At 41.5% G+C, this 27,657-nt stretch overlaps 2 protein-coding genes across 4 annotated transcripts in view; both read right to left on the reverse strand.

Annotated features, from left to right (window-relative positions):
- inf2 (inverted formin 2) overlaps positions 1–8,165 on the reverse strand; it is a 59,953-nt gene extending 51,788 nt beyond the window's left edge. Inside the window, 2 exon segments of the mRNA XM_041214192.1 lie at positions 1,876–2,287; positions 8,022–8,165. Of these exon segments, the coding sequence (XP_041070126.1) occupies positions 1,876–2,287; positions 8,022–8,165 (556 nt within the window).
- A 10,937-nt stretch (positions 8,166–19,102) lies between these two features.
- The window catches only part of LOC121292802 (inverted formin-2-like), a 76,273-nt gene continuing 67,718 nt past the window's right edge, over positions 19,103–27,657 (reverse strand). For 2 of the 3 annotated variants that reach the window (XM_041215215.1, XM_041215217.1), the window contains exons 22-23: positions 27,121–27,177; positions 19,103–20,499 (exon numbers count right to left, since the gene is read on the reverse strand). In XM_041215215.1, coding sequence (XP_041071149.1) covers positions 27,122–27,177 — 56 coding nt within the window. In that variant the 3' untranslated portion in view covers positions 19,103–20,499; position 27,121. The remainder of the gene's footprint in view (positions 20,500–27,120; positions 27,178–27,657) is intronic. The other variant, XM_041215216.1, reaches the window with a different exon arrangement.

Raw genomic sequence — 27,657 nt, forward strand, 5'->3', positions numbered from 1 at the left:
TGTGTGAGTGAGTGAGTGGTGATGTCCCTTGAGCTGGCAGTGATTGAGATGCCAGGGGATATGCAATGGTCTTGTGAGTCTGTGAGTTTAGAGTGATGAGATGGTTGCCTTACCGTGGCGGCACACTTGAGATCTTTCATCTGTTTTCTGCACTGGATGACTGACCTCTTGTGTGCAGTGCTGGCACTGACCACCTCTGCTACCAACTCCCAAGCCGGTGTGGTGAGACTGATCGACTTCCTATGGTCAGAACAGGGGTAGGGGACATCACAGCAGGTCTCCATGGTGTCCAGAAGGCATCCCAGGGATGCATCACTGAATCAGGGAGCTGCATCCTTCTTGGCTTTTGGGGCCATGTCTTCACTAGAGCAGTCCTAGGCTGCAAACAATGATAAGTGTGCGCGTGGCTGCAGTTTAAATATGGCACCCTGCGTGAGGAAGCAGCGAGGTAAAGGTGTGGCAGGCAAATCGGAGGCCACCCACCAGCAAGATGGTATGTTTCCTGTGGCTGCATAATTAGAGAGGCGTGACTGGGATGATATGGCAAAACCCACCATTGCGGCCAGCAGGTAAAACAACTTTTTTCCTGCCAGCTACTGCACTTTGTGTAAATCTGGGAGGATTCCGCCCAACCATTCTGAAAAAGGAAGCAGCTGTAAAGAAAGGGACCAGAATATGGATTAAAATGGCTCACCAGCCCTTGGATTTTTGAGGCTGCAATAACCACAGAAATGAAGAGGAAACCTGGGAAGGCTGCTCCCTGGGTCTCTAATTTTTACCTGGAGATTCTGCTATGGGATCTGAGGGGCTGCAGCGGGGTGAGTTCTCCCAAGGATCGGAGGAAAAGAATCTCTCAAACCAAATAGGTGTGGATGGAAGTGACCAAGATCACTTCATCGGATCTGAAAAAGAGTCATTCGACTCAAAACGCTAACCCTGTTTCTCTCTCCAATGTTGTTCCAAGACCTGCTGAGATTTTCCAGCACTTCTTGTTTTTATCCATCATTAAAAATTCATTTGTGTTTGAATTCATTTACAGTCTTAACTTGTTCTGGTTTGTTTAGTAGGTTTCTAGTGGGTAATACCATAGCTTTACGCACTTCATGTTATTTGAGTGCTGATTTTATCAGCGAGATACTGGTGTAATGGAGGAGCAGGGCGAATCGGACAGCAGTATCCTGATTTCTGTTTAACAGCACATGTGCTGGAAGTTGCTGTGATCTATTCTTTCATAGTGGCGTGTGCTGTTCGCTTCACCATTATTCCTACTGCAAAATCTGGTCCATTGTGCATAATCCACCCCAACTGAGGGAAAATTGTGCAACCAGCCCCTGATCCCTACAGGTAATCTAGCAAATTCCAGAATATTTATACATTTCTAGACATCCATGGAGGATGTCTTGTGGGTGTGGTGTGTAGCATCCCTGCCTCTGAGCCAGAAGCTCTGGGTTCAAGTCCCACCCCAGGACTTCATGGCTAAGGAAGGTGCATGCAAAATGCAGCCAAACAGGTTGAGTATTAGCCTGCAAATCCTCCAACACACACAAATGATAGGTGGTAAGGGTGGGACAGAGTCCTGGTCAGTCATGTAATAGAAAGAATGTTTGAGCCTCTACCATTGCTATCTATAGCTCCAGGCTGTAATATGCATGTTGCCACACAACTCAGACTCCCTGAGTGACCTGTAACACATCAGCACTACACCTCCATGATTTAATAGTGGCTGAATGCACTCAATCTAAAAATTGGTAGCGCTGTAATTGGACAGCCTGAACTTTGCATTTGATTCTCCAATCTGCATTTCTGTTGAGAAAGGCACCACACTGGGACTACAGTATAATGAAACGTATCCTAAATTGAATGCACTATCTGTACCTTGTAGGAGTTTTCTAATCTGGTTTTCATAATTCACTATATGCTCAATTCCATTTTGGGAATTCATCACATCTCTTACACAGTTAACACAAGTGAGTTGTAGAAGGGCATCATAAATCTTAGGCACCCCTCTGCTTGATAAGCTCCCTAAGGCTTCCAGCATCAGATTGAGGCCACTGAGCTCCAGAAACGTTACCATCCACATGTTACTACTACTACTTATCAGGTACTTTTTTAGGTCATAGTAGTTTCGAAGAGTAGGGTCCTGCAGCAAGAGGATGCAGATTTTAGGATTGCCATATTCTATGTCATCACCTGGATTATTTATAACTGCTTTTCTCTTCCCTTTAAGATGTGCTTCCTTCAGCAAAATCCATCTCTGCTGTGCATCTTTTTTACTGGCCATAGTTTTCTGTGAAAACAAATAAAACCTATAATTATTAATGTATTGCAATATAACAATACATTACATTTATGTGACTCGTGATTGGATATTATGCTGGATGAGGAACTGGCTGTGATTTCGTAGGTAGAGGGTGTTACCAATGAATCTGTATGTGGCCAGGACAAGAGGACTGCAAATTGGGAAAATTACTGTTTACCATCTTCATTAAGGCTTTGATTGAAGGCTTCAGTGGAACTATTCATGGGTTTAGAATAAAGAAAAAATGTACAAAAATGTTGGAATTTACAACAAGTCAATTGGTTGAGTCCAGTTGGCAAGGTTAGGTGCTGGACATGTATGTGCTGATTCCCTCCCCATCAATGTGGATAAAAGCAGTGTTATATATTTAAGTTTGGGAAACTCAATATATACGAATGCTGGACTTTACAAGATGGTTATGTTTTAAAATCTCTCCTTAAACATAAGGTAAAATTGACAACTCTGAAAGCATCCCATGCCTGTCTAATCTGATTGCCATGGGGGAGAAACTCAAACAAAAATGCATTGAAATATCAAGTGACAATTTTCACAACTTCACACAGTAACTCTCAGAAAAGGGACAGATGTTGTTTGAGACACAGAGAGAGAGGGAGACAAAGTAGCTACTGCTGTGAAGATGTAGAATGTGTTTTGTGTTAACAACCTGCTTCTGAGAGTTTGTTTACTGTTTAAAAGATAGGGAACAGAACAGGTGGGACTTCTGAAAATTTAAGAAACAAGAGGCAGAATTTTCTGCCTGTCGGGTGGGCGGGCCTGATCCAATCTCTGGCGGGCGGGGAGCCGATCCCCGCCGAAGAAGTGGGCCCCACCGCCATTTTACATGGGCGGGCCAATTAAGGCCTACCCAGCGTGATGCCCGGTGGGAAGCGCTATGCCCTTCCTGTGCGGGTGGGGGGGGATTCCCCAAAAGCGAGAGTGAGCTCTTTCACCCATGTGCAGGAAAGAGCGCACATCTCCCTGAGCCTAAGTCACATGAGGTGGGACATTTTCATAACTTACGTAATAACTTTATTAAACTTTTTAAAACCCTACATGAAACCTCATCCCGCCGGTGGATGAGGTTTCATGTTTTTTCTATTTGCCGCTAGGGCTCCTGGCCTGCCCATCAACCTTAAGGTTGGATGGGCAGGTCCTTTAATTGTATAGTTGATCCTGTCAATGGCCTCAATTGGCCACTGACAGGTTGGGGGGCCCGCAGCTGATTTTGTTGCGCCCCTGCCTTCCTGAAAATTTAAATGGGGCGCGGTGACATCAGGTGTTCCGCCCAGCGTCATCCTGCATCATTTTACGTGTCGGCGAGCGGGCCCCGCCCCCTGCTCACCGACGGCAAAATTCAGCCCTGGAAGATTCAACTTAGCATGGCAGAGAGAAGAGGGGGTATTTGCAACCAGAGTTTTAGATTGTGTTGATAGAAAACTTGATAAAATAAGAGCATTATATTTCAGCTATATATGACCTTGGGGTACAGTTATATATGGGTATATGGTTTAGCTGTGATTCTCAGGTACGGTGAAGAATTTTGAAGTCCAGTAGAAGGAAAAGGATGGCCAAGCACACGCACTGTCTTAAAGCTTAGTTATGAAAATAGGTTCTAGGAATTGGGGCTTGGAGAAAAGGTTTTTAAATTGATTAAGTGATTCAGTCCAGTTGGATGGGTTATTTGAGATTGATATGGCTGGCTGCATTAGGGAGAATATATATAAAGTCCTTAGGAATAGAGTTATATGTGAGGAATATTTCATTTCACAAAGACACACTGGGGGAAAAATAGTTGATGTGCTGAAAATACATGTGCAAAGAGCAAAGAGCACATCCCAAGGCTTGTCCCAAATTGTTGGTTGTAGGACACTGATTGTAATTCTTATGTACAAATGGCAAGATTGTGCACTATGCACACTAGGCCCAGTTGCATCATGCATTGGACGGCCTAACCAACGGAAGCCATTTTAAAAACAACCTGGGAAATTTTAGGTGGGAATTTTGTTGGATCCAAAGGAGCAGAAGTGCTTTTCCAGCATCTGGAAAGTTGAAATTGTCTATTGCTGTACATCAGAAAGAATGTTCACTTTCTATAGGCAGTGGTAACATTCTCACTTCCCACACACCACAGCCACCACCCCGGTCCATTCCTCCTGCCAGGTGAAAATCATAGCTTAGCACCCTTTCAAATGAGCCCTGTACTTTGTACTGCCCCCATGTTCTGTGGACTTTTGGTGTGGTTCTTGGTTATCGGTATGTGTGATCTATCTTCCCTAGACAGACTGTAGTCTTACTATGTAACTTGCTTTAATCTGGTTTATTACCATGATATACAAACAGGTTACAGAGTAGGCATGTTTCTCCCGAGTAAAGTGTGTTCTATCCTCCCTTTCTTTCTCTCTCTCGCTCGCGAGTCTAGCACATGATTGCTGATGTCAGCGATACATCACCATCTGCGTCACTCACTAGTGTATCTATTCTATTAATCCATTACACTATGCATCCCCCCAAGTATTCTATCAACTTCTTAACAACAATATGGAACTATGTTTTAACTATTTACATTGTATTTCTGCAACTCCCTTTTACTGGGCAGAATGTTCTGCCTGGTGGGCGGGTGGGCCCAACCCAAGCTCCAGTGGGCAGGGAGCTGATCCCTGCTGGAGAAGCAGGCCCCACCGCCATTTTACGTGGACGGGCCAATTAAGGCCCGCCCAGCGTGACGTCCGGCGGGAAGCGCTATGTGCTTGCTGTGCGGGTGGGGGGTCTCCCCAAAAACGAGAGTGTGTTCTTTCGTGCATGCACACGAAAAAGTGCACATCACCCTGAGGTCAAGTGCTGCCTCAGGGAGATCGCTTACACTCTGAAAAATGTTAAAAATAGAAAAAAAAATTGCGTAACATGTCCCCCTCATGTGACAATGTCACATGAGATGGGACATGTTCATTATTTACATACTAACTTTACCAAAATGTTTAAAACCCTGCATGAAACCTCGTCACGCTGGTGGATGAGGTTTCATGTTTTATCTATTTGCCGCTGGGCCTCCTGGCCTGCCTGTCAACCTTAAGGTTGGACGGGCAGGTCCTTTAATTGTTTTAATGATCTTGTCAATGGCCTCCTGAAAATTTAAATGGGCCGGGATGATGTCGGGGTTTGGCCCGGCTTCATCCTGCGTCATTTTACGCGCTGGCGAGTAGGCCCCGCTCCCTGCTCGCTGACGGCAAAATTCTGCCCACTGTTACAGATTCTACCCAACTCCTACTCCTACACTTCCTCTTCCCCAAGTCAGTGTTATGAGGGATTCGGTCTCCCACAGTATTCTTGCCGTTAGGGGAGACATCTTGGAGACTTGCGGGAATCTTCTTTTCCTTGGAGGACATCATCATCAGTGAACTGGTACAACAGCTTTGCAGTATTGCTGGTAATCAGAGTGTAGACTTCAGGACTGCTGAACTGTAAGTACAAGTGATCATTTGCAATAAAAGACTGAAGCAAGAGAGAAGATTGAAGGCCATCAACCTTTTGAATCTCTTGAACCAGAAGAGAAGAAATTAGGACTCTCTGAGGAATCTTCTGTTCCCTCATAGCACATTGGGGAAAGACCTGAGAAGACTTCCAGTGAAGACTCTCACAGCTGTATCATTCACTGCTGCATCGAGGATGAAAAAGGAATTGAAGATCTGAGATTCTATCAAAGCTGGATGACGAGCAGGAAAACAACAAAGTTTCTGTCGGCTTTTCAGGAAATGAAGGAAAGATCATTTCCTGATTGTATTTCAGAAAGAATGTTCACTTTCTGTAGGCAGTGGTAACATTGCCACGCTATTCTCTGTGTGAGGCTGCTCCACCGTGGGCAATAGGAAGAATTTTTTAGGGCATGAAGATAAGACAGCATCATTTTCTACAATGGGATGAATCTCTAAGATGACGGGAAGACAAATTTGCTGTAGACAAATGTCCTGTAGACAACTACCCTGGAAACAAGTTTCCTGTGAATTAGTTTTTTATTCAGGATTCTACAGCTTTAGAAGCTCTGAAGATTGTATCTCGGCTTCTGTTCTGAAGACCAGCTCTAGTGTGAAGAAGATTTTCAGCTGGGACTGAAGTATGGGCATCAATTGACTTTCATCCCTGGAAATAGATGCTACCAACTCTTTGGCAATGTGATCCTTTATGGACTCAAGCCTGAAATCAAGCAAGTCATTCTTCCTGGAAGACTCTTCATGGTCAACTAACGATAGGCGAGATATTGCATTGGTAGATTCAATGGATTAAAGATCTGAAAGCTGCTCAGCCACAAGAAACACAGCTGACTCCTCAAAAAAACCAACAGAGACTTCATAAGTGTCTGCCGATTGGAATGATGGACCAACCTCTAGGATTTTATCCTCCAGCAGATCACTCAGCAATGGCCTCTTCCTCATCACTTTCTTCAGGAAAGAACCAACTCAGGTCCAAAAGGTCTTCATGTGGATGGCCACTGTCTGCCTTCTGTATCCGCCACCTTTGGCCTAACTTTGCAAAGAACTGAGAGATCTACAGGGTCAATATTTGCCCGGGGCCCAGTGGAAGGAGTCTCTGTGATGGAAAAACACTCACTGATGTTTGAATAAACTTCCTCAGCTGCTGTAGGCTGAAGTTCCACTGGTTCTGCATAAAACTGCAAAGATTGTTCCATGAAAGGCATCAATTTGTTCAAATGCTGGTCATCACCTGGTTTTTCCAGAATTCCCAGAAGTACGCCAACAACTCCACTCAATAAGGATGTGTGTTAATTGTGAACAACATTGGGAGAATCAACAATCTGCTTCCCCTTGTAACGAATTGAAAGGTTTGTGCCACCTGGACCTTCAATTTGCTGTCTGATGGATGAAAGGGTATTGGCTGAAGCCAGTCTAGATCAGCACCTGGCATGTTAACACCAGCTCCAGTATCAATTTTAAAGATGGTATCTAAGCCTTTAACTTGCACTGTAGCTGACCAATTGTTTTAAGACCACTTACTTCCTCTAGAAACTCTGTAATTTTACCATTGTCTTGATTTCCAATTTCTTAGATAGAGTGTGTTTCATGAATATTCTCTCACCTTCTTCTTTTACTAAAGTTGTTAGAATTGCAGAAACACTTGAAATGTCCAGTCTTCTCATGTTTGGAATTGTCCTGCACTCCGTGCTGTACAGTCTTGGTGTCTGTGTTGTTTCTTTGTACCGCAGCATAAGCATCTCAAAATGGCTGCCGCTGTGGCATTTCCTGCCCTTCTGCTTGTTTTTGTAGGCTTTTGTGTGGGGGAGGGGCCACTGCCCACAGGCCTACCCAGTTAGCGGAGTCATCTGGAGCCTCATAGTTGCAACAAATTATAGCCCAGTTTATATCTCTGAGGTGCAGCCTGCCTCGCGTACTGAACAGCTTGATCTAAATTGAGGTCTTCTTTGGTTTGCAGAAAGTCAGAGAGCTTTTCATCACGGATGCCCAGCACTACGCGGTCATATACGAGCTCATCTTTTAATGCCCCCTATTCACAAGAGCTAGCTAAGCAATATAGATCGATGAGGAATAATGTCCCCAGATCATGGGACCTTTGCTTGAAACATGTTCGCTCTATCATATTTTCCTTTGGGCTAAAATGTGTTGAAGGCCTCGCAAACATTGGACTCTTCCACCTCCTGCCTCAGGAGAACATTGTCTGCTACTGGACCCATAGCACAAAGAAGTGAACTGACTTGGTACTTCTGCTCCTTTGCATGAAGGCCAGTGCTGCTCGATATTGAAAGAAATGACTCTTCCACGAATCCTTCTTTTAGCCTCTCTGCGGGTCCTCGAGATGGGCGGGGTGGGGGCAGGGACTGATCACTGGGTATGGGCATCGTTACCTCTCTCCAGTACACCTCCTCCTTCCTTAAGGACAAGCCGTTACCAAGTTTGTCTTCACTTTCTTGCTGTGTGGTTACATCGATGGCACTAATCTCTGGCTAGGTTGGTGTGACCACCATTGCTACTGTGCTTTGTATTGCCACCATGTTCTATGGATTCTTGCTTATAGGGATGTGTGACATATCATCGCTGGACAGACTTCTAGTCTTCCTGTGGTACTTGCTTTAAACTGGTTTATTAACATTATCCCAAATAGAATATTTCCCACCTACTCTCTCTCTCTGTCTCTCGAGTCTAGCACATGACTGCTGATGTCAGCGATACATTATCATCTACAGCACTCATTAGAAATCTATTATATTAACCGATTACACTACACCCTGGAACTAAAATGATTTTGGCTTCTCTACAGTGGCTTTGGGTGGACACTATGGATGCACTGCCAACTTTGTAATCATTTTGCGCTAAAATTTAAAAATATCTCAATTTTGAAAAATGGGGAGCCAATAGAAGTTGTTGAGGATGGAAACAGGAGCCATGTTGGTCAGGAAGCAGTACCTTGGATGGCTTGGCATTTTGTAAGGGGGAGATGAGAGGCATTTGAAAAGTCAAATTTTGAAGTTATAAAAGACTTTCAGCTACAGAGGGTGAGAGCTTGGTCTCAGGTGGGGGGAGGGGGAGGGGGAAAAGTATCATATTATGGAAGTGAAAGTACTTCTCTGATTAGGATACAAACCAAGACTGTGATATACTTGTGACTTTGCTGTTAATGATTAAACTCAAGAAAACCTATATTTATTTATTGGAGATTAATTTTACACATCTTTCCAAGACTATGTCTTGCTATTGTTTTCATCTCCTAAAATTTTGCATCTGGCTACCTGTTAAAATTATACGTCAATGGAAAAATTAATTTCAGTGATGCTTTCAAAATACAATTTGTGGAGGTTCAAACAGCAATGATGGAGATAAAACCACAACCTAGTTCCCCTTCACCAACATCCTTTATTTTGTTCCAAGACAGCTCGCAAAGTTGATTGCATTTTATTCACTAAGGGGTTTTCTATGAGTAACCGACTAACACAAATGAAAACTATTGAGAAACGTGAACGGTTTGTTCTGTCAGAGAACAGAGGAAATTCAATTTTCCACCATCGGGTGGCAGCATGAGTAAATGCTGATTCTTATTTTTATTTCTGATAAATGAAAGTACCTCAAGAAAATGGCCCTAAAATTCTTAGGGGATTTTGTTGATTTCCTGCCAGGGTTATCTGATATCTGGTGCAATTTGATTGATGGAAGGGACTGACCAGCATCAGGGACATTTTTAGCAGCATAGATATATACAAAAGGAGCTTAATTACTCATTCTATCACACTCCCAGCAGAAGTGGGAGTTGACCAACTCAGAAAAAGACCAGGACCCATTTACACCAGCTCCTAACTTTAATTAGGCACTCCCACTCAGCTCAATGGGTTGGAAACTCCAGTTAGTCCTTGCATGGCTGCTTGGAAGGGGTGGGACTAGGGGTAAGGATTCCCTACTGAGATGTGCTGCTTCCCTAGATGATAATGGAGCCAGTATCACAAGCAGGTTGGTGTGCTAAATAAGAAGAGGCATACTGCCCTCCAAAAGGGTATCAGATGGAGCTCCTATCAAGCTGGTTTAGATTAGGTAATTAGACTGGCTCCCTGAAGCCACTGAGGAGTTTTTTTTTAAAAAATGCTTTGACCTCATTACAAAGGAGGCTGAGGAGGAAGGACTACATGTAGGAGGTTTGTCTGGGAACCTCCTACCCTGATAGCAGCTAGGCACCAAAGTGGGGTAGGTGGGTGCCCATGTTGGAGCACGTGGTGGGGTTGTTATCTATAGCTGCATGCAAATAAGGTGCTCTATCACTGACCTTGTCAACTCCAATGGAGGGTATGATCCCAGTGTTACTGAAGTGCGGTTCACAGTTCTAAATAAATTTTCCTTAATGTTCAAAAGTAATTGACAAAGCCTTAGATTATCTTTCCAGCTCCACTATACCTCCTCTTGGCCATTGCCAACAGATAACTTTCCTCCGCTCTTAAGGCCCTAGCAGCCCAGAAGTCACTGTGTTCTGTGGAGTATTTGGTCATCTCAGTTTATACGTTTTGAAATAAAATTTCAATTCAATTCACAACCAGAGACTCAACATTCGTTTGGAGTTTTGCTGCTCCTGTAATTCTGGTCAGATACCAGGAAAACTGTACAGACCCTGTTGCCCTGCATTGCGAGCATTTCAAGGATTTTCCAGGTTGCATTGGAGAAAGGAGACCCTCTGTCCACAAAGGACGGTCAGGAGACAGAGCTTGGATTTCCTACTCTTCAAGCTAAACAGGGACATTGTGTAACACTGGAAGACATGCACCATGTATCTGCCTCAAAAAGGGCATATGTGGGCCCCACTGCTGGAGTCCAAGCCAGGCACAGGTAGCCTGGACCCTGAAGAGTGGGTTTTTTTTTCTCCAGATCAGTTTCTTTGATCTAGGGGGAATGTTGTCCAGGATTGGGATTTGGGACTGGCAACCTTTCACCACCCACCCCACCACCTGCCCCCCCCAACCCCATGGCAGGAAAATGGTGTCATTTTCATGAGCATGGAGATGCTAGAGATGCCATACTTGCACTTTTTCAGTACTGTTCTGCTGGCCCAGCAAATATTAACAGAGTCAGCGTTGGTTCTGGTGCAACCACCAAAATTTCAGGCTCAGATATAAGTCTTTGCAAATTCATTGCATCAGGATTTCCAGTCGAAAGAAAATGAATGATGTCCCATAAAAGATGGCACTTGGATTACTTTGGTTGCTTGCTTTGGTGGAAAATTTTACTCAGGATTCAGAGGTTGAAAACCCTAACTTATTCGTGTCTTATTGAATAGAGTATGTGCTAATGAATGAAAATACCTTAAATCAAGAAGCATGTGTACTATTCTTTCCTATTAGTTTATAAAACATATTTGTGGTATGTAGCATTTAGCTTATTGGGAGAATATAAACAGGTGAGCATGTCCATTTAACGTTTAGTGTTTTAGATTATTAATTGGAGTGTTTGTGAAACTTATAGTCATATCAGGAGAACTAACAGGCTTCAATGTGTATGAAATAAGATATATTTGTATAGCCTTTCATGCCTTCAGGATGTCAAAGCATTTCACAGTCAGCTAATTGCTTTTAAAATGTACTGTTGTTATGCTAGCAAATTTGTTAGGCAATTTTACACACAAGGTCCCGCAACCAGCAAACAAAATGATGTGTTAATCATTATTTGTTAGGGTGATGGCAGGGGAAGAGGGTGGGGTGGGAGTTATTTATTGAGAGGAATGTTGAGCAAGACAGCAGGACAGTTCCCTGCTGTTCAAATAGTGTCCTGAGATATTTTTATTTCCTGCTAAGTAGGCTGAGCCTTGGTTTAATATCCCATCAGAAAGATTGCATCTCTGACAGTTCAGCACTCCAACACTACTAGAGCAACAACCGAGACTATTTCCTCAAGGTGTGGAGTGGACCATTAGTTCACAACTTGCTGAGCTAAGCATGTCACTTATTGAGCTAGGTTAACACTTAATGTAAAACATTGTGGAGTCACCAGTACTAGTCCTGGATTGACTGTTTAGATTGCTGTTCCTGGGTTGGAGTCCCTGGGCTGAAATTTCTCAATTTGTTTTAAATGTTATAGAAGGCCACTTCTTCCACTACTGATTTTTAATAAATAATAATTAATCTAGATTGAATCAACTCTTTCAAATTATGTGCTGCAGCAAAACTGTAGAGTACTAAATCTTATCCAGTCCAAACAACTATTTCCTGACCTTTAAAATTGCACTGTAATCAGGCCACAAACAAACAAAAGCATTGCACAATACAAAAATATCTCCAAATAGCTTGGTTGTAATGTCGTATTTTACTGTTAAGCACTACAGTAATCCTAAGTTTAGTACATGAATTAACACTGAACCAGTATGTTACAAATGAATATTTCTATTTTGTTATTGGTGTAGTAATTTGTTAATGTTTAATTTACAAAGTGAAATTCACTTACCATGCAGCAGTAATTTTCTGAGCAGTCAGCAGCTTACAGTTCTTTTTTTCAAAACAGCATTTCTTCAAATAGATTGCTTTGCAACTGTTGGTGCTGAGGTTATTTAATGGATGTTTGAATATCATTTAAAACATGATTGCTTTGCAATCTATTACTATTATTGTTTTTCTTAATACTAGAATTGCAATATTTTGCTTATTGTAATCACACAGAAGAGTGAAGCGTGATCTTTCTCAGCAGCTTTGAATGTGATTGTTGCATTTATTCATGTGATTTGCTCCTCCCCAACATGATCATATTTTCCGGTGCCATGCCAGAAGTACTTCTTTGAAAAATACTAGGGCACTGATACATTAAATACTCATGTTTTAAATGATATTCTCCACATCTATTAACTAACCTCAGCACCACCAGCTCTAGTGCTCACTTGAAGTCAGTCCCACACAGGAGATGCAATGAGTCAAGATCTTGGCCACCCACGAGACTCCACTGGAAACCAACAGCATGTTCCTCATTTTATACCCAGGGCATCGTTTCAGCAGTCCACTTACTCCTGAATGGTTCCTGACCTCTGGGAGGCAAGGAGTGTAGTTGCAATGTTGAAAAACCTGCAGTTGCTTGAAAAAGGCCAGAAGCATAAGCAAATTTGGGAAGACGTAGAAATGGCAGAAGAATGAGCAGCACTGGAGCTTAAGCTATGGTCTCAGATTCAAAAATACTTCCATGAATTGATGAGGTAAGGTAAGGGGAGACCGATTCTCTGGGAATCAAGATAGGATGGTCCAGAAGAGGGTCGTGCAAGCATTAGTGAGTGAGGTGGTACAAGCATATCGTTCCGGTTCCACAACTCCACACTGCCAGCCTCAATGTTCATTTCACAGGGGGGGCTGACCAATTTAAATTACACAAGCATCCCTATAAAAATTAAAGGCTCAGATTCTGTGATCAGTGGAGAAGGAATGACGCTGCTGACCTCAAAGTAAGCTGCCCGCAAAGATCTAGTGAACATGTGGCATTGATTCCTCTATAACCAAGTCAATTTATTTTTGGTGCCAGCCATGAAGTTTGAGGGGGGTGGGGTGGTGGGGTTCTGTAGTAGCCACAGTTCGTCAGGTAATCAAGCAGATTGCACAGACAACTGGATTGAAGAATTCTCACAAAAAGCAAACCAGGAAGTAATAAGCATTGGTTATCACTCACTTTTTAATCATCTTACAGAGAGTGAAATAAAGTTTTGGACATACACATGGGATTAAGGAAGAAGCTAAAATGTAACAAACAAACTTAATTTTTATTATTTTAAAAATCTATGGATTTTTATTGTGAAATGGAAGGAATGGAACTCCAGACTTCTCAGATTAGTTATTTGAGGGCCAAAGAGGTTGCTCAGCAGTAATAAGGACTTAACATCCTATTAAAAATTCAGTTACACTTCACTTAACAAGATTTAACATTTCCAATGGTTTTTACAGCAAGAATAGTGCATAGAAAGTTGACGTTCACATCAATTCACTGATTTCTGTTTTGATTGCACCTGTGAAGATTGCAACAGTGCACCCTGTTGGACACACAGGGTATCACTGACAGCAACTTGCATTGCTGGATGTTGCTGTCAGTTTCACTGGGTAATGACTAACAGTTTTGCTGTCATTACAACCTTGAAATCTGGGCCAAAGAATGGTGGAAGCTTAACTCAGCTCCCCTTTTTACCATTTTCTCAAAGTGTAAATGGTGAATGAATGTGCTACTTAATATTCATATGGCATCTTGTGTACTACACGCACATTCTTATTCCATCATTCCACTGTTGGATGACTGAAGACATCTATGTGAAAGTAAATGTTGTGTCAATCAGGTGTCTTTCTCAACCTGTGTTGCCATTTCAAAAAGTTAACTGTGGTCATTGGAAAAATATGCCACTAGTGGAGGAATGACAGTCATCAGACACACGAGGAGAAAACACTTCAACTCCTTGGAAGACACACAGGATAGGCAGTGGGATATGGGGAAGTTGGAGCTGAGCTTCCAGGAGCAGGTTAACATGGCAGGGGTTGTCTACAATGAGTTGTCATAGCCTCTAAATGCTCACCTTAATTGTAAGATGTCCTATTGCTGCTCAGTTGCATCTTCAATTAAAGAAAGAAAGACTAGCATTTATATAGCACTCTCACAACCACTGGACATCTCAAATTGCTTTACAAGCAATTAAGTACTTTTGAAATGTAGTTACTGTTGTAATGTAGGAATGACAGTAGCCAACTTGCATACAGCAAACTTCCAAAGGCAGCAATGTGATAATGACCATATCTTCTGTTTTTGTGATGTTGATTGAGGGATAACTATTGGATAAAACACAAGGGGTAACTCCCTACTCCTCTTCAAAATAGTGTCATAGGATCTTTTATATCTATCCAAGTAGGCAGATGGGACCTCAGTTTAACATCCCATCTGAAAGATAACACCTTTGACAATGCAATACTCCCTCAGTATCAAACTGGACTGTCAACCTTGATTTTGGACTCCAAGCCTGGGTTTGAACCTAGAATTGTATAAATCAGAAGAGAGAATGCTACTAATTCAGCCACAGCTGACACAGATGAGAGTCCACTCACCTAAAATTATTTCCTTTCCAACTCTTCTTAAATGAAAATTGGGATGTGAAAATGGACAAAGTTAGAGGATCTTGGAGGGTAGCTTAGCTGGAGGAGATTACAGAATTATGAAGGGCCTTGAATATAAGGATGGAAATTTGAAAATTGAGGCATTGATGTACCATGAACCAATGTGGGTCAGTGAGCATGGGGTTGATGAGTGAACGGAACCTGGTACAAGTTAGGATTCATGTAGCAGTTTATTGGGTGAGCTGGTTAGCAGGAATTGCCTGATTTCCCTTACCATTATAAATCAGCAGCTTGATGGAATAGAGGAATGTAATTCCAAATATGCTGGTGAAAATCACAGGAATCCTGTGTGGCAGAAATGGAATTTGACATAATTAACCATCATAAACCTGTTGTCCTGATTATAATTTTGCTTTGTATGCTCATGTGGAACATAAATACCAGTTCGTGTTCTGCAAATTCTGTAATTCTATTCTATGTAAAGTATAAATTGAATTGATATGAACAATCAACTTGTCCATAAGAAGGAGCTGTGGTACAAGCAAGAAAGCAAGTGGCATGATGGTTCTGATAAATTATTGTACCTGAAACATAATTCTATTGTTTCCCCTTTTCAGATAATTGCAATCATGTTTCAGCAATTTCTGTTTTTATTTCATATTTCCAACATTGCATTTATTTTTATGTTGCATTTCAATAGGCCACAATCTGCTCCCTATATATAAAAGTGAGTAGGTATATCATTTCTATTTCTAATACCTTAACAATTACTATGTATTTGTGTTTATTATCTGCACTTTGTCATATTTTCCATTTAGCGAGTAAGTGCATTGAGGACCAGTTTCACCCCCAGAGCATTTTCTCTTGTTGTCAAATGCAGCTATTGATAATGAAACTAAATAGCCTTGAATTATCTCAGCTGATTGCTATTAATACCTAAAAGTATATCCATTCTAAACACAAACAACTATCAGGTGCAAGCATATAGTGTTTCTCCTGATTTGATTTGTTTTAACAAAAAAAATGGTTAAGAGCTTTAATTAAAAACAGTTTTTTTGTATAGTACTTAGAATATTTACATTGTCTTATAACTGTGGGACAGAGAATTGGAAACAGAGGCAGTCACAAGCTCAGGAACCAATCACAAAACACCAGACTGAACGTTTACCAAGTTCCCTTGGAAAGTGGTGTTAGATATAGGAATCCCCACCTCCCCCTCCCCTCTTGTCTATGCTCTCAGACCCATGCATTGGCCCTGACTTCAGTGCTGACAGACACCACCAATCTATCAGTGAGGCAAGCTTCAGCTTCACTTTCTCCAGTTACATGGAATTACATAGAATATACAGCACAGAAACAACCTATTCTCCCCAACAAGTCGATGTTGTCTGCACTCCACATAAATCTCCTCCATTTCATTAACCTCATCCTAGCCTTTCAGCATTTCCTGGAATTTTCTTGTTCTCTCATGTACTTATCTAGTTTCCTTTTAAAAGCAACTAAACTATTGGCCTCAACCACTTCCACTAGCAAGTTCCAAATTCCAGCCACTCTCAGAGTAAAGGCGTCTTTTTTTTTTCCTATTGTATTTATTAGTAACTATCTGTCAAACCCAGGTTTCTCTTTCATTGTAACACTATCAAATTTTAGCAGCTCTGCTGCAGTACTGCCAATCTCCAGGAGCCCCAAACAGTGCTGCCAATCTCCAAGATCCCCACCCAGTACAGCCAATCTCCAGAAACCCCACCCAGTGCTACCAATCACCAGGAGCCTCACCCTGTCCTTCCAATAACTAGGAGCCCCACCCAGTGCTGCAAATTTCCAAGAACCCACCTAGTGCTGCCAATCTCCAGGAGCCCCATCCAGTGCTGCCAATAACTAGGAATCCCACCCAGTGCTGCCAATCACCAGGAGCCCCACCCAGTGCTGCCAATCACCAGGAGCCTCACCCGGTGCTGCCAATCTCTAGGAACCTACCTAGCACTGACAATCTCCAAGGGCCCATCCAGTGCTGCCAAACACCAGGAGCCCATCCAGTGCTGCCAAGCACCAGGAGCCCCACCCAGTACTGCCAATCTCCAGAAACCCCACCCAGTGCTGCCAATCTTCAAGCACCCCACCCAGTGCTGCCAATCTCCAGGAGCCCATCCAGTGCTACCAATTACCAAGAGCCCATCCAGTGCTGCCAATCACCAAGAGCCCATCCAGTGCTGCCAAGCACCAGGAGCCCCACCCAGTACTGCCAATCTCCAGAAACCCCACCCAGTGCTGCCAAATCTTCAAGCACCCCACCCAGTGCTGCCAATCTCCAAGAGCCCTGCCCTGTGCTGCCAAACCCCAAAACATTCCTTGATGCAGCCAAAGCCCAGGAGTGCCCTCCTTGCTACCAAAGTATATTTCTCCACTCTCCAGGTGTTGAATATCTATTATATAACAAAAATGTTGATTGGCTGCACCAAGCCATCAGCATTATGATTTAGGTGGAACTGTGCTGATCACTTAATGTGACTCATTAAATACATTGATGTTCAATAGCCCTACTGTGTTAACACTGTACTCCCCTACACATTACACCCAACCTGATAAAAAACCTCAAGCTCCTTTATCAACAAAAAGGGTTGGCCTTGTATTGGATATTTTCTCCCTAGGACAGTGAAAATGAGTTAGCGATCACATGATGGAATTGAGCATCAAGAATTTGCCGGTGAATGTCAGAATGAATTCACAGCCCACATGCTTTTCCAACTATTGATTTTGTTATGCACAATGTATAATTTTAAGTTGAATACTATGTGTTAAGATAAAAGGTAAAAATGGTTTGTTTCATTTAAGTTTTGTTTACGAACCTTGGTGCCTGGGAGTCTGGATAAACGTGTGACTAAAGGTTTTCAGGCCTTTTGGGTTTGTTAGTATATAAACGTTTTTGATGAGGTCTTACAATCCCTGAGGTTAAAGAGATGGGTTAAAAGAGGTTGACAATTCAGTGATTCTGGAAAAAAAAAGTAAAAAAGCTTTACTGTTGCTTAGCCACAGTGATTCAGTGACACAGACAAGATAGGAATTGAATGAGGGCAAGTTCAGAGTGTGTCAAAGAAAGGACAGGGATTTTAAGCTCTCTGTGTAGAAAAGCTACAAGGCTGATGGGACAGTAATTAACTGAATAATCAGTAATAGGGCTCAGTAAAGTGATCAGATTAACAGAGATGCTACTGGAAGACTGAGTTTGCTCTGCAGTTGAAGGAAGAGTTTATACTTTGGGAGATACATGAATTGGGTGAGAAGCATCCAGTAAATGCTCAGGAATTCACCAGAAGAAAACTGTTTGCAACTGTGCCAGCCCCAAGCAAGAAGCCTTTATGTCAAGCTGGTGGCAACTCTTCACTGGTTTGTGTGTCTGTAAAGATATTGGTAGGGTAAAGGAAGAGTATGAATTTCAAACATCTTCTTGTGTTTTTATTGAGATCTTTCCGACCTTTTTGTCTGGTGTAATATAGTTCACTTCTCTTGTTTTAATAAATATTTTATCCTTGGTATTAAAAGTTCATAAGCAGACTCCTGTAAATTTGTTCAGTAACTTTCCTCCACAGTTTCTAAAAAGAGTTAGGGCCTTTCAAGCCAGGTTTCACTCTGGGATCTGACTCATCCAGTATTATCAGCTGGGATGCTAACAGTTTTCATTTTGATAGATGTAGGATTGTGAACCTGTGAGCTGGGTACACTGACGTCCAAGCCTAAATTTGTGATATTCACTTCCAATGAGTTGAGCTCGGCCCCGAGAGCTTAATTTTACTTATAATTCATATGGGGCAAATTTTTATTTATGTCATATATTCAAAGCAATTAATAAAAATGGCTGTTTAGAAAAATACCATTATAAGTAAATATTTGACTCTTCAATCATAATGTTTATATTCTATAAATATATTTTCATTTTCAAAATTGGGTATCTCAGACAGGCCCTCTTTAAAGTTCACTTTTATGAAAAAATATGCATTTAGCAAGTAATCTCAAAGCTCAAATGGAAGCTTATCAATTTAGATTTCTCAGAAAAACATACTCTAATTATTCATTTGGCTTTTGGTGACCAAAGTATTTAGTTGGAATTTTTTTTTAAATTTTAGGACAAGTTAGAGATTTTCAAAGTTCCTGCGCTTAAATAGCACAATTTACTTTGCTAAAAATTACATTCTTCATTTGTTAATATTTGCAACAGAACAGAGTTAACATATTTTCTACCTTCAGTATAGTGTACAATTTAGCTTTATTATAAAGGTTTGATTGTTTTTACAGGAAAGCAGCATACTTATTATATATCATATATAGACAACATAAAAATGTGGCACGAGAGTAAAGAGTTACATAATACTTTACAAATGTTTTACAAAAGCTTTTGTTGTTGCAGTGTGACTATATTTTTACTTTATTTTACCATTTGCCCATTAACAATGAGTTGATACATTCTAATCTGCAACCAGCTGCCATTTTATACGCGATCTACAAAACCACACTATGAACGCCAATTATATGTTTGCCTTTTTTAAACAACTGATCTGAAATTGAGAGATGCAGAAGAATCTCTGGCAAAAAAAATGCACTATTAAAATATGTAAATGTTCTACTTGGAGAATAACAGAACAATTGCCTAAAAATGTTTCGAAAATCTTTCAAATTGATAACTTCTGTAACCATTTAACACTTAAACATTCAAAATGAGACTCAGAATGAACAGTAGCTAAATAATAACGATTGCACAGCTGATTACGTTTTTTTCTTTAAAGGACACAAACTGTTAGCACTTGCAGCATATCTGTCCCAGTATAACTGGACACTTGACTGTTGTCTTTGTGTAATCCTTACGTTGCTAAATAAGCAAGAACTTCAGAACATTAATACAACTGGAATCATGACTTATCTACAGTCTGAATGCAAGTGTCATATTTTATGTCCCAGTTTGCACTGAGCCTATGAAAAATATTTTTACATCCTCTTTTATCGTACATTTACATTAGGAGCCTAACGTGTGGCTGCAGCAGTTCTGGCTTTGTGCCAACCTTAAACCTATGGACTGTAAATTGTGCGCCAAGACTTGAACTGCCCCCAAGTAACAATGAATAAGACTAACTTCCTGGAGGACTCACTCCCTCTTACCTCATCCAGTATTGGGCTCTGATTCCAGATTAGGCTGCTTAAGCGTTGTGTTGTAGTCAAGGGGAAGTGATACCTCTAGCTACTATTTCTAAACATAGTCCAAGTACAAATGATAGAGTATTGCAATTTGAGTATAAAGCTTTTTGTTCCTTGGTAATAACATATTGCTCATTGAATTTGAAGTGCCTGTGTGAGCACAACTCAGGTGAGATATTTCTCTTAACTAGTTCCCACACAAACATTTCAGATGTTTCTAATATTTCCAAAAAGCATGTTTGTCTATTTTAGGTGAGAACTTACAAAAAGAATGCAAATTTAACCAACATATTCTGCTGTACATTCAATAATGTTGCATATTTTCATTTATTATAAAAGCTTTGGCTATGCTTAGAAAGTATCTTATAAAAGTCCATCTAAACATTATTTTTGTTTTAGACAACACATTCTTGAATTAGTGCCAAATGTGGATTTTCTTTCATTGTCTTCCATTCTTCTGAAACAAAGACCAGACAAAATCAAAAGTTTTTTTTTAGGACAATATGAAGCAACTCAAATGACTTCAATTTTTTTCTGGTTATTGTGTTAGAAGTGAAATGGGTTAATTTATTTTCCCCTCACTTCCATACCTGCTACTCTTAAGGCTTTGAGTCCCTGACTGGGGTATGGGAGCTGGTGCCAGGTGTCCTTTAGCCCTTCACCCAGTTGGCCATTATTCAAGTCTAAACCTTAACAGTGATAGTAGGGGGCTTACCTGCAGAGGACATTTCTGCTAAGTCCTTTCATTTTTCCACCTGCCCACAACCATGTATTTCTGGCAGAATTTGCTGCAAAGCTAACAGAAGCGTGGCCTATTTTCACCACCTCTTCTCAGAGCAGCATGAACAGGGACTGGAAATGAACTTTTCTGATCTGTATCCCTCAGACTTATAGACCTTTAAGGCAATTTTCCAACTTGGTGTTCTCAAAAGGAGTCACACATGCTGCAAAATTCAAGTCTTCCAGTTTGTGCTTAAATGCTGCTAAGCAAGGCTCCTCATCAAAAGTACAAAATTAAAACATTACTCCATGCAAGTCTATAGCCATATGGTGTGTTAAGTGAAGATAAAGGGAGGTTTACAAAAGCACACAAATGTCAATAACATGATAATTAAGTTTGTCAGGGACAGGTACACTTACTGTTAAGCTATCAAACTACATGACAGATATTAGATTAAATCCCTGCTTAAGATGATTCAGGTAAGGCAAATAAATTAAAAAGGTGATCTCACTGTACAGGAAAATAAGCAACTGAGACACTTGGATACGGCATGTGAATACTGTAATGTATGAACAAAATGTATGTAATGTATGAAGAATGATCAATTTTGTGTTAGGGTGTCAGATGTATATGTAGTAAGATTAATAAAAAACAAAGTTATCTGGTTCACAATTCAGATTGATAAAAGGATCTGAAGTGTAATAACAGAATATTTCTTGTGACTAGTAGTTTATAATCAATATAGTAGAATATTATGCAATCCACCACTTTTTGATCAAGTGATTGATTATTTTAATAGCCAATTTTGAGATAATGGTTTTTGCCTGGGTAGCTTCACAGTCCTCTGCCACTTCATTCAAGTAGCCATTCTTGAAGTATGCGCAGGGCAGTGAATTTACCAAGGCCTCACACTGGCACATTTCGCAGCAAGAGGCACTTGATAGTGATTAAGAAAGGGAAGCTGCCTTAATTTTATTTCACTTTAGCTGGGATTGCAAAGGCCAATTGTAGAACCCACCATTGTTTCACTGAGATTAGTTAATTCAGCAGAGACCAGGTTCAGAAGCTGGACTTTCAGAATCTGTGATAAATAGAGTGGTTGCTCACATCTATTTGAGCTGAAAGTCCATTGCCTGGAGGGGGAGGAAAAAATAAATCAAGGTGATTCCCGCTCACTAGCCAATCATCAAACTTGCTGGTCTGTTGCTCTGTACCAGGTTATGCTGTATGTATAGCTATTAACTCAATTTGCAAGCTAATGACTAATGCAAAGGCGCTGAATGTGACTAAAGAATGCTGTTGTGTGTGACTAAAGAATGCTGTTGGGTGTGACTAAAGAATGCTGTTGGGTGTGACTAAAGAATGCTGTTGTAGCTACAGGTCAGATTATTATGGTTTTCCTCCTCAGAATCACAGAATGGTTACATCACAGCACAGGAGGTGGTTATTCGGCCCATCGTCTTTCTGCTGACTTTCTGAAGGAGCGATTCACCTGGTGCCATTCCCCTACCTTCTCCCCATATATACTTCCTTTTCAGATAAAAACCCGATTGCTATAGCATAAAGGGTTAATGTTAAATATGTAAATATATAGTCTACCTCAATGATGTGAGATCACATGATATCAGAGCATGGACAGAAATAGTCCTATGTAGGTTATCTTGTAAATGGTTAGCATAACGTTCAATAAAAGAGCATTTGATAACAGTATCATCTCCAGCCTTATCTGTAAGTCCAGGACCATGACTACCACATACCAGACCAAAAACAACAACAACAGAATTGCTTCTTGAATACCTTGATTGAACATGCTTTCACATACTCTCAGGCAGTGCATTCCAGTCCTAACCACTCGCTGCATGGAAAGGATTTCCCTCATTTTACCATTGCTTCCTTTGCTAATGACCTTAAACCTGTGCCCTCTGATTCTTGATTCTTCCACCAGTGGGAACAGTTTCTTCCCATCTACTCTGTCCAGACCACTCATGATTTTGAATACCTCTACTGCATCTCTTCTCAACCTTCTCTTCTCCAGGGAAAACAGTCCTAACTTCTCTAATCTATCTACATAAATAAAGTTCCTGATCCATGGAACCATTCTCATGAATCTTTTCTGCACACACTCTAATGCCTTCACATTCTTCCTAAAGTGTGGTGCGCAGAATTGCACGCAATACTCCAGGTGAGAACCAGTGTTTTATACAAGTTTAACAGAACTTCCATTTTTTAAAAAAATCTATACACCTATTAATAAAGCCTAGGGTGTTTATGCTTTAATGGCTTTCTCAACCTGCCCGGCTATATTCAATGACTTAGGCACATATACGTCCAGGTCCCTCTGCTCCTGCACCCCTTTTATTTTATATTGTCTCTCTGCATTCTTATTACCAAAATGAATCGCTTCACACTTCTCTGCATTAAATTTCATCTACCATTTGTCTGCCCATTCCACCAACCTGCCTTTGTCCTTTTGAAGTTCTACGCTATCCTCCTCTTAATTCACAATTCTACCAAGTTTGGTATCACCCACAAGTTTGAAATCATATAGGTAATTTATATACATCAGGACCTCTGGGCAACTCCACTAAAAATCTTCTTCCAGTCTGAAAAACATCTATTAACCACTACTCTGAAGAAGGGTCATATGGAGTCAAAACATTAACTCTATTTCTCTCTCCACAAATGCAGTCAGACCTGCTGAGTTTTTCCAGCATTTTCTGTTTTTATTAACCACTACTCCCTGTTTTCTGACACTTAGTAGCAACATGGATATAAATTTGGCTATCACTTTTATTCCAGGGGCTATAACTTTGCTCACAAGTCTGTTGCGTGGCACTCTAACCAATGCCTTTTGGAAGTCCACGTACACCGCATCAACAGTATTAGCCTCATCAAGCCTCTCTTTACCTCATCAAAATACTCCAATAAATCAGCTGTACACAATTTTCCCTTAACAAATCAAAGCTGGCTTTCTTTAATTAACCTGCACTTGCCCAACTGACAATTTGTTTCCCAAATTATCTTTTCTAGAAGCTTCCACACCACCAACGCTAAACTGACTAGCCTGTAGTTGCTGGGCTCATCTTTCCAGCCCTTTTTTGAACAAAGATGTAACATTTGCAATTCTCCAGTCCTCTGGCATCACCTCTGAGTCTAAGGAGGGCTGGAAAATTATGGCCAGTGTCTGCAATCCCCACTCTCACTTCCCTTAGTGCATTTTGGATCCATCTCATCGGGTCCTGGTACCTTATCAACTCTTAAGTACAGACAGCCTATCCAAACCTCCTCTTTATTAATTTTAAACCTTTCAAGTGTTGAACACCTTTCTCTTTCACCATGACCTGCTCAGCATCTTATTCCTTGGGATGGATTTCAACGTCCATCATCAAGAGTGGCTTGGTAGCACCACCAGAGACTGATCTGGCCAAGTCCAAGAGGACATACCTGCTAGACTGGGTCTGTGGCAGGTATGAAGGGAATCAACAAGAGGGAAAAACATACTTGAGCTCAGCCTCACCAACCTGCCTGCTGCAGATGCATCTGTCCATGACCACCGCACAGTCCTTGTGGAGACAAAGTTCCATCTTCAAATTGAGGGCACGCTCCATCATATAGTGTGGCAGTACCATCGTGCTAAATGGGATAGATTTCGAACAGATCTAGCAACTCAAAACTGGGCATCCATGAGGCACTGTGGGCCATCAGCAGATGCAGAATTGTACTCAATCACAATCTGTAACCTCATGGCCTGGCATATTCCCCACTCTACCATAACCACTAGGCCAAGGGATCAATCCTAGTTCAATGAAGGGTGCAGGAGGGCATGCCAGGAAGAGCAGCAAGATTATCTAAAAATGAGGTGTCAACCTGGTGAAACTATAACACAGGACTACTTGCATGCCAAACAACATAAGCAGCAAGTGATAGACAGAGCTAAGCGATCTCACAACCAGAGGATCAGATCTAAGCTCTGCAGATCTAAGCTCTGCAGTCCTGCCACATCTAGTCATGAATGGTGGTGGACAATTAAACAACTCACTGGAGGAGGAGGCTCCACAAATATCCCCATCCTCAATGATGGAGGAGCACAGGACAGCAGTGCAAAAGATAAGGCTGAAGCATTTGCAATAATTTTCAGCCAGAAGTGCCAAGTGGATGATCCATCTCGGCCTCCTTCAGAAGTCCCCAACATCACAGATACCAGTCTTCAGCCAATTCAATTCACTCCACATGATATCAAGAAATGGCTGAAGGACTGGATAGTGCAAAGGCTGTGGGCCCTGACGATATTCTGGCAATGGCACTGAAGGCTTGCGCTCCAGAACTTGCCACACCCATAGCCAAGCTGTTCCAATACAGCTACAACACTGGCATATACACAGCTATGTGGAAAATTGTCCAGGTACGTGCCATCCACAAAAAGTAGGACAAATCCAATCTAGCCAAATACAGCCCCATCAATCTACTCTCCATCATCGGTAAAGTGATGGAAGGGGTCATCAACAGTGCCATCAAGTGGCACTTGGTTAGCAATAGCCTACTCACTGACACTCAGCTTCAGTTCCACCAGGGTCACTAAGCTTGTGACCTCATTACAGCTTTGGTTCAAACATGGACAAAAGAGCTGAACTTCCGAGGTGAGGTGAGAGTGACTGCCCTAGACACCAAGACAGCATTTGACCGAGTGTGGCATCAAGAAGCCCTAGCAAAACTGGAGTCAATGGGAATTGGGGGAAAACTCTCCGCTGGCTGGAGTCATGCCAAGAACAAAAAGGAGATGGTTGTGGTTGTTGGAGGTCAATCATCTGAGTTCCAGGACATCATTGCAAGAGTTCCTCAGGGTAGTGTCCTAGGCCCAAACATCTCAGGTTTATTCATCAATGACCTTCCTTCCATCATAAGGTCAGAGGTGGGGGTATTCGCTGATGATTGTACAATGTTCAGCAATGGTGCTGAACTCCTCAGATACTGAAGCAGTCCATGTCCAAATGCAGAAGACCTAGACAATATCCAGACTTGAGGTGACAAGTGGCAAGTAACATTCGCGCCACACAAGTACCAGGTAATGACCACCTCCAACATGAGAGAATCTAACCATCGCCCCTTGACATTCAATGGCATTACCATCACTGAATTCCCTACCATCAACATCCTGGGGTCTACCATTGACCAGAAACTGAACTGAACGAGCCATATAAATACTGTGGCTACAAGAGCAGGTCAGAGGCTAGGAGTGCTGTGGTGAGTAACCCACCTCCTGACTCCCCAAAGCCTGTTCACCATCAACAAGGCACAAGTCAGGAGTGTGATGCAATACTTCCCACTTGTCTGAATGAGTGCAGCTCTAACAACACTCAACAAGCTTGACACCACCCAGGACAATGCAGCCCACTTGATTGGCACCCGTTCCACAAACATTCACTCCCTCCACCACTGACAAACAGTAGCAGCAGTGTGTACCATCTACAAGCTGCACTGCAGAAACTTACTAAGGCTCCTTCAACAGCACCTTCCAAACCAGCGACCACTGCCATCTAGAAGGACAAAGGAACACCACTACCATCAACTTCCCCTCCAAGCCACTCGCCATTCTGACTTGGAAATATATCACCGTTTTTTCACTGTCAGTGGGTCAAAATCCTGGAACTCCCTAACAGCACTATGGGAGTACCTACACCACATGGACTGCAGCGGTTCAAGATGGCAGCTCACCACCACCTTCTCAAGGGCAATTAGGGATGGGCAATAAATGCTGGGCTAACCAGCAATGCCCACATTCCGTAAATGAATAAATAAACGAAAAGAATAAATTTAAAAATACTTAATACCCCCCACCTCCATACATAAACCCCCTATTTGGTCCCTAATTGGCCATGCTATGGTATAAATTCAGAAGCAAAAACAGCATGAATGTGTACAGAAATAGTTCTTATGTTGGAAGTCCCACAGATTAAATAGATTCAAAATAGCATGTAGGTTTTAAAAACTTTTTTAGCAATAAATATTTGCGTGGTGAAACGTGACTTGGGCAGGGGGCACAAGAGAGGTCAGAGCGTTTTGCCACTTGATATTCATTCTATTGGAGTCAATGGGACTGAATATTGGTGGAGTGTCTGATAACTGAGGTGATACCACCTGTTTGACCTCCATGTCCCACTTCACCCCAAATGTTCTTAGAAACAGAGCAGAAACAATTGTAAAAGCCAGTAATGAAATGGTTGAGTAATAGCTTTCACTGACAGCAGTCAATTTACATGTAACACAGCAATGTCTTTTCATTCAATGGTGTGCCAAGTAGAAAACGATCAAACGTGCTGGGGTTTTAAAAAAGGATATATACATCTGCCTCATACATACCTCATTGCAATATACAGCTTTTCTTTGATTTATTGCTTCTATTTTCAGGCTGGTCATCTGTTTTGAAATGAAAAGTAACTATCAAACAACTGCAACAAATTACAGTTCAGAATAAAAATCTAGCCCATCAAAATAGAAGTATAAAAATATACATTTTTTTTAAATGGCTGGTGCAAGACTAGTATTTTTCCATAAAAATTAAATTACAACGGGCAGATTCTCCACAAAGAGGGAGTGAAAGAGAGAGATGCATATGAAAGACATTTTAAAATAGGGAGCAGTTTGCCTCTTGGCTTCACCGGCAGGAGAGGAGGGATGGAAAGGAGAAAATGCTCAGAACAAAATAATTCAAGGTTCCTTGAAGCAATTAAACTACTGCTGTGCTGTTCATGGTTGTGTTGCAAGGTTCTTAGATCTTTAGGACAAGTGGATTATGCTCTTATAGATAAAAGTACATTGATTGCTGGGTCAAAATCCTTGAACTCCCTCCCTAACAGCACTCTGGGTGTATCTACACCACAGGGACTGCAGCAGTTC

The sequence above is a fragment of the Carcharodon carcharias genome, chromosome 20, assembly GCF_017639515.1.
Source record: "Carcharodon carcharias isolate sCarCar2 chromosome 20, sCarCar2.pri, whole genome shotgun sequence".
Classification (NCBI taxonomy): Eukaryota; Metazoa; Chordata; class Chondrichthyes; order Lamniformes; family Lamnidae; genus Carcharodon; species Carcharodon carcharias.